General features: G+C 44.1%; 1 protein-coding gene across 7 annotated transcripts in view; it reads left to right on the top strand.

Annotated features, from left to right (window-relative positions):
* The window catches only part of CTNND2 (catenin delta 2), a 607,871-nt gene that overhangs the window by 338,282 nt on the left and 256,383 nt on the right, over positions 1 to 13,206 (top strand). For 5 of the 7 annotated variants that reach the window (XM_072330395.1, XM_072330394.1, XM_072330393.1 and 2 more), the window contains 2 exons: positions 515 to 687; positions 8,497 to 9,061. In XM_072330395.1, coding sequence (XP_072186496.1) covers positions 515 to 687; positions 8,497 to 9,061 — 738 coding nt within the window. The remainder of the gene's footprint in view (positions 1 to 514; positions 688 to 8,496; positions 9,062 to 13,206) is intronic. The other 2 variants (XM_072330397.1, XM_072330398.1) reach the window with 1 other exon arrangement.

The raw sequence follows: 13,206 nt of genomic DNA, 5'->3' as shown, positions 1-13,206 counted from the left end.
GAGCCCAACGTGATGAGAGGAGCTAGTAATATTTTAACAGCTGTCATCCATCTCCAGAGGCACCAAAGTACTGCATCCCTGTGTGCATGCTACAGTCAATAGATGCCTTGTGCTGGGGCATGGGAAAGGACAAATTGGTATTTCTCATACTGACCAACAAGGTGTAACTAAGTGAAATAAACATGGCTTATACAGTGATAAAAAAATAATAAAATAAAATAATAATAATTAAAAAAAAGAAGTAAAGTATTCTGAGCTGAAAAACGACTTCTTTATCAAATAGTATGATTGGCTTAGGATTTCTTTACCAGATGGTTTGTTTTTCTTGATGAAAAGAAGAAAGATTTGTGGTCTGTGGCTTGAACAGTACAGGAGTGATGACTGAGTGATAGACACTGTAATTTCCCTGACTTTTGTTACCTAAAAGCCAAAATGTGGCATGCCATTGGTAATGTCAAATGCCACCAGGTATATGCCCTTTCCCTGAGACTCACTGACTGCTCCAACCTTGCAGGGCCCAGCCTCCTCTCACAGAGTGCTCTGCAGCTCAACACCAAGCCTGAGGGCTCCTTCCAGTACTCAGCCAGCTACCACAGCAACCAGACCCTTGCCCTGGGCGAGACAGCAGCCGCCCCACTCCCAGCCCGCAGCACTCAACCCAGAGGTGCCATCCAGAGCTACAGCCAGGTAGGTGCCCTTTGATGCCTTGCGCTATCCCAAAACTACACCCAAAATCATGCAGGGGGACACTTAGGAAAAAGTGTTGCCTTCCAATGCTTGCCTTTTTGTCTTGCTTAAAACATCTTGCAGGAGGTTGAATTACCACTGTCATTTTCACATATCTAAAGTGGCTTGACTTCCAGGGTAATAAAACAATCCTGATGAGAAAGGAGATTTACATGCTGGTTTTACTTGCTTGCTTGCTTGTATATTTGGTTGTCTAATGTTTAGTTGTTCAGGTATGAAATTCTGTGCTGCTGAAGAGTCCCAGATAAGGTCTAGGACCTTGCCTTGTTGGTATCAGATTATTACAGAAAGCACTTTCATGCCAGAGAACAAAAACAAAGCCAGGCTTATGCTAGATGCAAAATCTGCTTGGGACACTATGTGGAGCATGGTGCTGTCATTTAAACCCACGTGTAAGAATCACTTTTTGCTTTTTTTTCTCTGAATTTTAAGATGAACAACTTATCAAAGAGCCACATATACATTTCAAGCTTTTTCAAATTTGTTTCAGATATTTATGAAAAGTCTGAGTGATTCCCTCCATTTCCGGCACATAACCCTGTCTCACCTTCTGTGCTTTTCAGCATGACATTAAAGCCTCTTACTGGGAAGTTAAGCTTTAGGTTAGACCAAAATTTCTCAAAGTATCCATGCTTATGTACATAAACAAAGTCAGACTGCATGTTGTCAGCACAGGTAATTTTCTCTTTGTGGAACTTAGCTGCTATGGGAAAGCAGACCATTTCAGTGTGACACTAGGACATTTTATAATTCAAGATTCAGTGGAAGTGAGCTGCATTTGAATTTCAAAGCCTTAAATTGCTATGAGATTTCAAGTATTATATAGCCATCACACAGCTTGTGGGATACCAAGAGACATACAATATTGCATTCACCCAATTTGCTCAGAAAAGCCCTCTTTCCTCTAAGACTGAAAAATTAAATAAAACACAGTTAAATTTCATTTCAAATTGGGTATGTACTTCTATCAAGGGTTTAAAATGTGCTTGTATAGTAGCCTGGCCTCAGGGTTTTTCTGTGTTCACCATAGACCTCCTTCCTTTATGCTGTTAGGGATTGGAACCAGCAGAGGAGAGCAAGACTCCAGCAGGACTTCCCTCCAGCTGGAAGGAAGGGTGGCAGTTGTAGTATTCAGTAGCCTGGGCAGATGTCATTAGGAGTCGTGCTTTGTGAAAAGCTCCACACCTGGGGTTACCCTGGGAGAGTGGGATGCATTCTTCAAGGAAGATAGAAAACGAAGTAAGATGATATAAAAGGAACAGGTTGTGAGATCAATGGAAATAAAGTGAAAAAGAAGAGCAGAGAGTGGAAAGAAAAAGAATCTAAAATACAAAAATCAAAACTAATGAAAGGAGGAAGGAAGAGAAAGTGTAAATGTTCGGTTGCTCAGGGTTTCAAATTAGTGATATTCTTAATATAGATTTCCTCAGCATGATAGAAAAGGATGAATTTATGAAGTGAGAAAAAATCAGTGTTCAAGATTTCTGTCATTTAAATTATACTGAAGCACCACTGCTTAGTTCTGAAAAATGCATTAATCATTGAATTCATATGGGACCGGTTACCTTCAGTAAGGTAACTAATATGTTACTAAAGTAACCTTTCCTATTTTATTTTCTTGGCTTGAGAGGGCTGAAGGTAGGATTTCTCTGTGTATTTCTCCAGATTTTCTGGTAGATGTTCCAGCGGATAAATAACTCGTGGAAAATACTAATAACAGTGTGCATCAATATCTTTCAAAAGATGCTTGGCAGCTTCACTTAAAATTAAAACGTATCTTCGAAATGTTAACAACCATATGAACTATGAGTTAACGTCATTAAAAAAACAAAGTATTTTTAAAGAGTTATGCAAGGAGACAAAGATTCAGTTAAAAAATTCTGAATATGACTACTGCTGGTCCCACAACTAAGGGGAAAAAAAGTCAATCCTTGGAATTGGTTTGCTATCCCTGTTATAATTAAAATAAGCCTCAGGAGTCATCATTGTTCAGATTGTGATAATTTCCTTTGTTGTTTCCTTGCAAGGAATATAGCTATCCCTGAACATGAATGATAGCCCAGATGTGTGGGAAAATATGTAAATAGTCCCAAGGCCAGCTGTGACAGCAGGAACAATTTCTGAAAATGCAACTGTATAAAAAACAGGAACTAATTAGTCTTGGGATTTCCTGTATAGAGCTGCACAGTACAATATAACATTTTTGTCAGCTTGGAGGAGTATGTCATGGATCGTAGAGTTTTTCTACTGTTTTGAATACTTTAGAATGCCAAACTTCTATCTTTTAAATGCTACAAGAATAGAATTTCTTAGCAACTGCTCCTCAATCAGGAAATTATTCTGTTTTCCATCTGAAAACAGCTTCTCAAACTTGGAGTCCATATCCTGATACACCCCGTATTGATCAATTAATGGTATTTGCAAAGAGTCTGTAATGGGTTTTGTGACAAAAAGATTTTGCAGGTGAGTGAGTGAGCACTCTTTGGACAATATGTAGTTCGTGAACAAATAATTGGGCTTATTGTCATCTTGAGAATCGTCAACTTACCTTCTAGATACTACAGGAATATCCAACACATCATGGAGTGCAAATAGTGGTTTTCAGCTTGTTCTACCACGTACTTGCAAGGGGAAGGGAAAGGAAGTGGATCGAATTAACATTTCTGGATGAAGATGTTTTTATTTAGCTTCTGCTGATCATGTGTTCTTCTCAGAGGCCAAGGCAGCACGCAAGATTAATCACTATTGTGTTATTATCTTCTAAAGATTCTAAAGCGTCTGGATGTGCTGGCACAGAATTTGAAAACTATTAAAAAAGAAACCAAAAAAAACAAAAAAACAGAGCCTTGAAACAGTTAACTTTTTAACTTGTCTTCATTTTCTTCCAACCAAATCATACGTTACTTATTCAACAGATCACTGCATCTCACTAGTCTTAATTAGAATGTTGTCAAAAGAGCATCAGAATGTATTTACTTGTCAAGTAAAAATCGTATGCTGGCCCTTCTCAGTTACAAGATGTTTACTCCTGCCATAAGTTAGGTGATGAGGAGCCTGGAACTCTATCCAGACAAAATCTCAAATAAGGACTTCACTTCTGGTGGGATACGGCAGATGATGAGGTGTTTAAAATTGGGTTCCAAACATGACCACAAGGAGTAAAGGAAGCAGATGAAATCTTAGGACAGATTACTCTTACTACAAACATTCACAGAGAACAATTTCATCCTACAGTAGTTAATGACTGCATCAAGCAGTGCTGCTTTAAAACCAGAGCTTGACCATCTCTGGATAGCTTGAACGATCTCACCAATTCTGTTTCTTGATGTAAAGATTGTGATGGTATTAGCCAAGTTCATCTGCATGAAATTCATCCATATCTATAACCTTTGTGATTAGGACCAGGTAGGCTGACACATTTTCCTCATAGTGTTTGACTATGCTTTGCAAGTAGAGATGACCTTGCATCATTCATGACCTTTGTGATTAAATTGGGAGAAAAATAAAACTGGCCACAATTAAAGGATTCACAGGTACAGTCAGCATCTGTTATCATAGAAGTACATCTGAACATAGATGGTATCTTCCTGGTTAGGTCAGGAACTTATAAATGACAGCAAAGCAGTCCTGCAGAAGAAAGATCCACCCATGGGTACTGCCCAAGGACTAAAGTCTCTGTCGTGAAGACTGGGGAATGTTAAGCATTTTCCATGTCTTCGGCCCTTTGCAGAAGAGCACGGATGGAAGTTTTGGACCAGAAGAGTGATACCTTGAGTGAAGCCATATGGGGTGTTCGCTGACAACAACAACAACAACAACAACAACAACAACAAAAAGGAATCTCAATAAACTGAGAAGATTTGCAGTCACTGAAAAAGCACAGAACATCATGTGGATTATAAAAGAGAGCTGGACACTTAAAGAGACCAGCGTCTCTCAAAAACCCCAATAAGGACAGTCAAGTTTACTGACATTCAAGAAGCCAAAGCTGTGGTGTTTCAGCAGCCTGGAGGAAAGCCTTCCACACAATCGAAGCATCCAGTTGGAAAGTCCTTCCTATAATCAACACAGAGATCTCACAGGCAACAGTGTTTGGTGATGGTGTCCATTATCACTGGATGAACTTACCCATATCTCAGAGAGATGTGCCAGGGATTGAGATTGTAAGAGCAAAGCAATCCCAGAGAGCCAAACAGTCTGAAAACTGTTTTATTTATCCCTAAGCCTGCCAAGTACTACAAACGCTTCTGAATACAGGTGCCTCCACAGGTGAAATTGGCGTGCAAACTTACCCAAAGGTAACACAGTGTTTCAGTTTCTTCTGTTGTCAGTCAGGGAAGTACCAAGGACGCTGAGCACAAACCATAGTTTCTTAAGGATAACTGGTACCATGACACAAATCTTCCAGCATGTTCCTGGAAACTTTATTTCATTCCCAAGAAATGACTGTGAAGCCTTTTGAGTTATATCTGAGACTCAGCCAGATGCATAGACAGACATTCTGTTCCTTAACACCTATGAAGTATAGATGTACACAATCTACCACGTTTTGGATTTGCATTTTGGCACGCTTAAGGAAAAAAATAACGTGAAGGGGTCTTAGATGATTACAGAAAACACATCTGCTTCATCTGCTAATATATCCATACTGGTCATTTGATTCTCTGAGACTTCATGTTCAGTTTTTGCTGGTCTTACGCACTTTTCTTCCCACTGGGAGCAGCCTCCAAGAAACAACATGCTGACTATCTAGCCATCAGCAGCTGACCTCAAAGTGTTGCTTAAGCTGTCAAACCATCGAGGAATTTGTAGCTCCTTATCCATGAATAATTCCCATCAGGATAAATAATTCAGTTATTTGTCCCTCTCGGTTCCACTTTATAACAGACATCTTGTATCGCACTGTCTTTCACTCCATCTTTTCTGGACACCCTCAGTAATTTTATGTACACAAGTCAGCATCAGTAGAAAATGATCTTTCTAATAACATTAAATAAGAAAATATTTTCCATACTTACGTTAATATTCTCATGCTTTTTCACATACTTCTGCTGTGAAAAAGGACACGCAAGAAACTCATACATTGAATCTAAAGAAGCAAAACGGGATCGTTTTCTTTGGGATACCAGAAAACTGATATCTATCTCTGAGACTCGGAAGAGATATCTGAAGGGCTGTAAGAAGGAAGTCCTTGATTAATTTTTTTTCCATGTCTATGAAATAGACTGATAAACAAAGACAGAGCAACTGAAAGCAAATTTGCTCTCAGCGTATTAGTTTAAACACAGTTTCATTATCAGGTTGACAGCAATAATGGATAGATGGAAAAATAATGGAACAAATAGCATTGTGTTTCATTCCTCCAGCTGAAGTGTAGTGTTGGATTGCAGGATGAACAATGTTGTATCTGTATTGTTGTCTTAAGCTACAAGCAGGGAGACACCCAAAACTAAAGTGCATTTTGCCTCTGAAAACACAACCGGAGAATGCCAATGTATTCAATCCTTTGGAAAAAATAAGAACCTCGCAATGAATGTAAGACAGGTCTGAGATGAGTCACATCTCCAAAATTACTGCACGCTACCATTTCCTTGCAATCTGTTCATCTAGAGTTCTCTCCTTCACACAGAGCAAATGCTTGGCTTTCCACAAGGCGCTACGCACCGGGTTCTTAATTAAGCATTTAATTCTTGTGTCCGCCACTACATCTTTTTCCCTGTAACAGACAATCGGAGAGTGGGATTTCTGGTTTTTGAATTAGTGCTTACAGAATGCCTACGGCTTTATAGAGATTTATTAGGAATATGGGATAATATCGGTTTACTTGAAATTAATTACTTTAAATCCTTGACACGTCAAGCAGTGTACAAGTAGATTAGAAAAAGAAATAATGCATACATGTTGCCAAGGATTGCCTAAAATCCATGAAATACGCTGGGAACACCCTGCTAACAGCCTGCAATATCGTATTTTGGAGCTATTTGGAATATTAGAAAGTAACTTACTATGTTAGTCCATTTTAACCGTTCAAAAAGTAAAATCTATTACCAAGCAGCAGTGGATAACATCGTTGGTTCAAAGAGCCATTCGTCATGTGCAAGCCTTGCTTTGTACATGTTGTCTTAAACCTTGGCAGCCTGATTTTGTTTTATAGAAGATGCTACCATTCAGTTTAAGCCTTGAAAATGAAAAATGTGTTCTTGTCAAATACGTTACTGGGAAGCCGGTTTCAGGTTAGCCCTTCTTTTCTCATTCAAGATGGTAAGTAGCTCAGAATGCAGGCAGATCTCAAAAGTTATTTGATGTTCCCAGCGTTTGTGTTCCTCGCTTTTGTCACAAGTCCCTCAGATGAGCAACTTGGAGCTGTTGGCCATTTGTAACAACCTCAAGACGCGTATTTGTGCTGCGGTGCTTTTTACCTCCCAGCCTCAGCAGCGAGCAGACTGCTTCCACTGGCCATCCCCGTGCCCGCTCAGGACTTGCACTGCAGGACTGGCACAGTTTTTTATCAGATTTTACCCATAAGGATATAGATGCATCCTGCATGTTGGAAGCCTCCTGAAGCCGCGTAGTTTGGCTGCCTTGCAGTGCATCAGTGCTTTGAGCGCTGGTGGCTTCCCTGCCACCAACAGCCAGAGAGGAAGCTCCTCCGGAGCCTCTTGGCAAGCCCTCTAACAATCCGTATTCTTCCCCCAAGAACTTTGGGGTTCCTAAAATTAAAGGCAAAAAGAAAAAGAAAAAAGAAGTGAAGGACAGAACCATTTCCAGCAGGTGTACAGTGGAAGGAGCACGTTTCTGGCAGTCTGAGCCTCATACATGCATTGTTCTGACTGTCTTCTTTTTTGTCTTGTCCTCAGTTCCTCACCAAAATCCTCGGTTGGGTATCCTAGTGAAAATAAATCGAGTTTCCTTGCTGGAATGCGGTGATTTTGTTTTACTTGGTTGCTTTTGGTTGTTGTGGTTTTTTGTTGTGTTTTTTTTTCCCCCTGTAGGACGGGGCTAAAAAAAATCCCACGTTTCTATTTGAATGTGAAGCAGCACCGCTGTTGGCATTCACTGCAACTCCGAGCTGAGTCACAGAATGCACTATTTGCATTTTAAAGGCAGTTCTGGCTCGAAGAGCCTCGCCGAGAGGTGCGCGTTGGGGCGAGGCTCTGGCCAGTCTGCCTCGAACTGCAGCTCACGGGATTTGCAGCACTTTGTAAGGTTGCATGTAAATCCTCTGCATCATCAGGAATAAGAAACAAGTTAAAAATAATAATAATAAACAAACAAGCAAACATCTGTAACACGAGCGCGCCCGTCGGCAGAGCCGAGCTGCCTCTCGCTGCGGGGCGCGGTGGTTTGGACGTTAGCAGAGTTAAGAGCCGCAGATCGGCTTCAGCTGCCCGGGATGGGAGCCGGCCGGCCGCCCGGACCGGGAGCGGGGCCGCCCCTCCCGCCCCGCTGTGCTCCCGCAGGGCCGGGTGGGCCGTGAGAGGAGGCTACGGGTTCGGCAGGGCGGCTCTCCGCCCGTCAGTCGCAGCGTGGAAGTTAGGGGCCGGGGTCGGCGATGTAGAACTCCGGGCGGACGCGCTCCCGAGCCCCCCCCGGCGGCCCGCGGTCCCGGCGCCTCCGGCCGAGCGGATCTCGGATCGCGGCTCTCGGCCCCGGACCGCGCGCGTTGGGGGGGGGGAACCGAGCGAGCCGCAGCCGCCTCTCCTCGTCCCCGCGCGGCCCCGCTGACGCCTCTGCCTTTCCTTCCCGCAGCAGGGCCCGGGGGGCCGCGGCGCCCAGCCGGGCGGCCCGGAGCCGCCGCCGCCCGCCGCCCCGCAGCCGCGGGAGCCCTTCGCGCCCAGCCATGGCAGCGCCTTCCACCTGCCCGAGCCCCAGCACGCCGCCGCGCTCTACTACGCCAGCTCCACGCTGCCGGCGCAGCGGGTGAGCTCCCCGCTGCCCATGCAGCCCGGCGGCTCCCCCACCAAGCTGCCGCGGGCCGGCTCCGCCGCCGAGGGCGCCGCCTACGCCGGCGCGCAGCGCCTCTCCTCCCCGAAGCAGTCCCCCAGCCGCCTGGCCAAGTCCTACAGCACCAGCTCGCCCATCAACATCGTCGTCTCCTCGGCGGGACTGTCGCCGTCCCCCATCCGAGTGACCTCCCCGCCCACCGTCCAGTCTAACATTTCCTCCTCTCCTATCCACCAGTTAAGCTCCACCATCGGCACTTACGCCACTCTGTCGCCCACCAAGCGGCTGGTTCACGCTGCCGAGCAGTACAGCAAGCACTCCCAGGAGCTGTACGCCACCGCCACCCTGCAGAGGCCCGGCTCCCTCGCAGGTAAGTGGGGCGGGGGGCCGAGGCCGGACGGAGCGGGGCGGGGGAGGGGGGGGGATGGTTGAGGGCAGGGTGTCTGGCTGTCCGCGGCCCCGTCCTCGGGCGCGTTGAGTCTCCCAGCGCGGGGGAAGGAGCGGCTCGGGGCGCTGGGTGAGCCGTGGCCGCGGCTCCGGGAGGGACGTGCTGCTGCCGGAGCCCCTCAGCTGCCTGGAGCCGCCCGCAGAGCGCTGCCCCGGCTGTTGGGCATCGGGAGAGTTCGGGAGTGCTCGGCAGAAACTTCTACGTAGAGAGAACTGTGCTGAGGCATCAGCAGCACGCGTTGGGCTCCGTGTGCGCCTTCGGGAGCTCGACCAGATGTAATTCCGCGGTAACCACGGACTTCGCGCAGACCTCAGAAGCGAGACTCTGACTCGCTGTTCCCTGAGCCATCTCTGCCACTCCGAGCATCCTTCGGTGGTGGATTTTATTTTTTTAATTATTTTTTTTTTTTGGGTTCTCAAAATTTCCAGTTTCATTGCTATAGTAACAGCTGCTATGCTCATATGTTCTCCCGTGTAACATAAATAGATGTGGAGATAAATAGGATACATTAAGGAGCTGGGCTTGTGTTTAGCAGGCAGGTACTTAAGTTTTGTACCAGACTTAAAACCTCTTCCCTATGTCACCCATCCCCCCCTAACCCCCCACCTCCAGCGGCTGTCGGCATGGGGAACAATCGCGCGATGAGGTGCCAACAAATACAGGTTAAAAGGAACAGATAATAAAACGTAGCTTTGATTTATCTCCTTTGTAAGAACTGTTGGTTTTGGGTTGTTTCCCCCCCCAACTTAAAAGCTGAAGGACGACTGGAAAACTTTTTTTCTCTTTCTTTTTTTAAATATGTAACACTATTTTTTTGAAGTTCAGAATGTGTAAGAAGGCAGCTTCACTGAATGATGCCAAAGCAGAGGTCTCGGCACAGTTTGATCACTCCTGTTGTCAGGTGTTCATTATGCCCTTCTCAAACAACTTCTCAAAGTGTTTTATATAGCTGTTACGTTTGCGTAACTTCTTGCCAGGTGCTGTTGACCACGAGCATTAAATACCCCCTTTGTAGGGCAACTTGAAGTTGTAGAATTCTGTCAGACTTTGTATTTGGGGGAGTTTTGCAACTTCCTGCTATAGCAAGAGTTGTTTGAGTCTAGATAGGTGTGGAGAAAGCTGTCACTGTGAACAGAGCAGAGGAGAATACCATGTGAAATTTATACACCTGTGGGAATGCACTGCCAGTATTCCCCTGTTTTTTCTTACCTTTGTTCTTGGAGAGAAGTATTTGGTTATGGAGGTTTCTAACAGGTTCAGTCCCTATTTCCCTTCATTTATATTTATTGCTCTACTGTGCTTTAAGGGCTGCCATAATGTGTCTGAAGTGCCTGAGCACTATAGAAGCTGTCTATCCCATGCTAGACATAAGCCACAACATGGACTTGGGCTGCTTTGGCAAATTGTGGCCATACATGTGCTTATAATGAGGCTTGCAAATGTGTATAGAAGTTACATTGCTTTTAAATGAAAGCTCTTTGTAGACTTCTGCAGCATCTTGCATTGCGTATGTGCTTCCTTCCCTGCTTCTCTGCAGGACCTATTGAGAGGAGCAGCGTGTAACTGATGGAAGGGCTGGGTGAAAGAAAAGCCTATGGGCAGATGCATTCAGAAGATTGGGGATATATTTCATATCTTAATATCAATTGATCATCTGAACTTAGCAGTACGTTTGCAGAACAACACAAACTTTGCCCAGTGCAGTGCCCGTTAGAACACATGCCATGAGTTTGAGTTGCCCTGTGTCATAGAGATTTGCTTTTAACTGAGGCAAAAGTCTCGGTGTCCAGTTTCCTAACAAATGGAAAATCTTATGAGTAAGTGTGGAGTGGTAAACATAAAGAAATGGCATCGCTGCCTTAAACAAACAAACAGTGGAGGCAACAGAGTGTTGGCAAATACTGTGTTGCTTGGTTTTTGGTTTTGTTGTGTTTTTTTTTTTCCTCCACAGTGATGATATGCCTATCCAGTAATCCTTGGAACAATCTCTGTCACATGACCCATTCTTTTGCAACAGTTCCTACTTGTGTACTAGCTTCCATTATTTTCCATTAACATTCTGTAGCGTGTTCATTGAGGCCTCCCCGCCATTCAGTGAGTTACGCGTCTGCTGACAGTGTTCAGTGCTTGACTAATCTTCTAGACTTCTGCTGGATGCTTTGAAGTCAATGGGCTACTTAGAGGCTTAATATTAATGTATGCTTTAGTGTTAGATGGGATCAGATGTTAGAGATACTACCAAGGCAGAATTTGTTACTGTATTGTCTCTGTGTTTCTATTGGTGTTTTTACTTAGAGCAGGTTTTGTATTTGAACTGTAGGCGTATTGCGTTTCTTGCGGGAGTTTTCCAATCATTGCATTAGAAACCAATGAGAGCAAACAATCCTATGTCGAAAAGTTGGTGCCCCGCTAATGGGATTTTTGCTGCTTGCTCATTGCACCCAAAGATAGTTTTTCTTTCGGAGAGGAGGAGGAGTAGGGTGTAGTTGCCACATTGCACTGATTAATGGTTTGCCTACAGTGATTAATGTGAAGTTTGATTGGTAGGGATGTGTCATTGCAGGGGTGATGTTACTCAAAGTACTCAATTTTTTATAACCAGGGAGAAAAATATTTATAGCAATTACTGGGAATACAAATAATGCATTTGTTTTGTTGTTTGCTTTTTTTGCCTGATGTTAGAAATTAGTGCAGGAGCCGTCTGGTTCATGAGTAGTTCTATGTCTCAGGGAGCCACACAGAACAGTATTGGTGCCAAGGTGAGCTGATTAACAGAGAAGACCTTCAGAAGTGATTAATGTTTCCTAAAATCATAGTTGAAAATGTTCAATGTAGACATAAATTGCCCCAAACTGAAACTATGTAAGATTTGATTGAAGAGATGGCATCATTTGTAATAATTTCCTACAAACTAGGTTATAAAAAAAACTTGAGATGATGAAGAGGTAGTTTTTAGACTGCATCCTGAATTTAAAACAAGACATGCAAAAGCGTGCAGTAACTCAGTCTTAACCAAGTAACCTTAAAAACATCCTCAGAAATGTATTTCGGTCCAGTTGCGCTTGAACCATTACAGCTGTCGAGTGCACACATGTTTGTGTGCACCCTGTAGTTCTTGTGACTGTACCATTGCTGGGCTTATTCTTGGCCTGGCTACTTCATTGCTAGGAACTGCGGTTGCAGCTCTGGCAGTAGCTGTCTGATCTGTGCTGCTCCTACCTTTAACTCAGACAGCAGTTCAGGAGTGTTGTGCATTCAGGAGGCTCGGTCTGTAAATCACAGAATCACAGTCTCATAGGGGTTGGAAGGGACATCTGGAGACCATTAAAGCCATTTCTACTCACCCTGTTGCTACCTTTCCTTATAAAAAGTCCCTCCCAAGCTTCCCTTCAGGCCCCCTTCAGGTACTGGAAGGCTACTATAAGGTCCTCACATAGCCTTCTCTTCTCTGGGCTGAAGTACCCCAGCTCTCTCAGCCTGTCCTCATAGGAGAGGTGCTCCAGCGCTCTGTTGTTTGAAGACTGCCTCATACTCTCTCAGTCCACCGGAAAGGATAGGCTTAAGAAGTTTGTGTTGATATGAATCACTTTGTGTAGTATTAGGTGGTAAGAAGCTGACGCAGCCATTCTTTGTGTCATTATGACATGTAACGTTGAAACAAGAGCTGGAATGTGCCACAGACACTTCTGATGCCACTCACTAAAAAACCTTCAATCCTGTTTGCAAGCAGAACCTTCTTTATAGTCTCTGTAAGGTATGAAAGTCAAGTCGTTTGTCCTTTCTGAGGTAGAACTGTGTGTACGTGCTCTATTAATATTACAATATTGTGATACCGCTGACAGAAAAGTGTGGCATGAGTTAATATAGAAATAGGCTTTTTAGTCTTTGTAGAGCAAAGAGCAGTAAGTTTATCGGGGTTTTAGCTGATATATTTTCTGCTCCTTCGTCTGTCTTGTCTCGCTCCTCTCACACTTTGCTGGGAACTTTCCTTTGCCCTCTCTCTTCTTGTGTGCTTTTCATTGCATATAATATGTTGAACCTGGTCCTGTTTATGGCAGGACTGCTGT

This window comes from Excalfactoria chinensis, chromosome 2 (assembly GCF_039878825.1).
Source record: "Excalfactoria chinensis isolate bCotChi1 chromosome 2, bCotChi1.hap2, whole genome shotgun sequence".
Classification (NCBI taxonomy): Eukaryota; Metazoa; Chordata; class Aves; order Galliformes; family Phasianidae; genus Excalfactoria; species Excalfactoria chinensis.
This window is presented reverse-complemented; position numbering and strand designations above follow the sequence as displayed.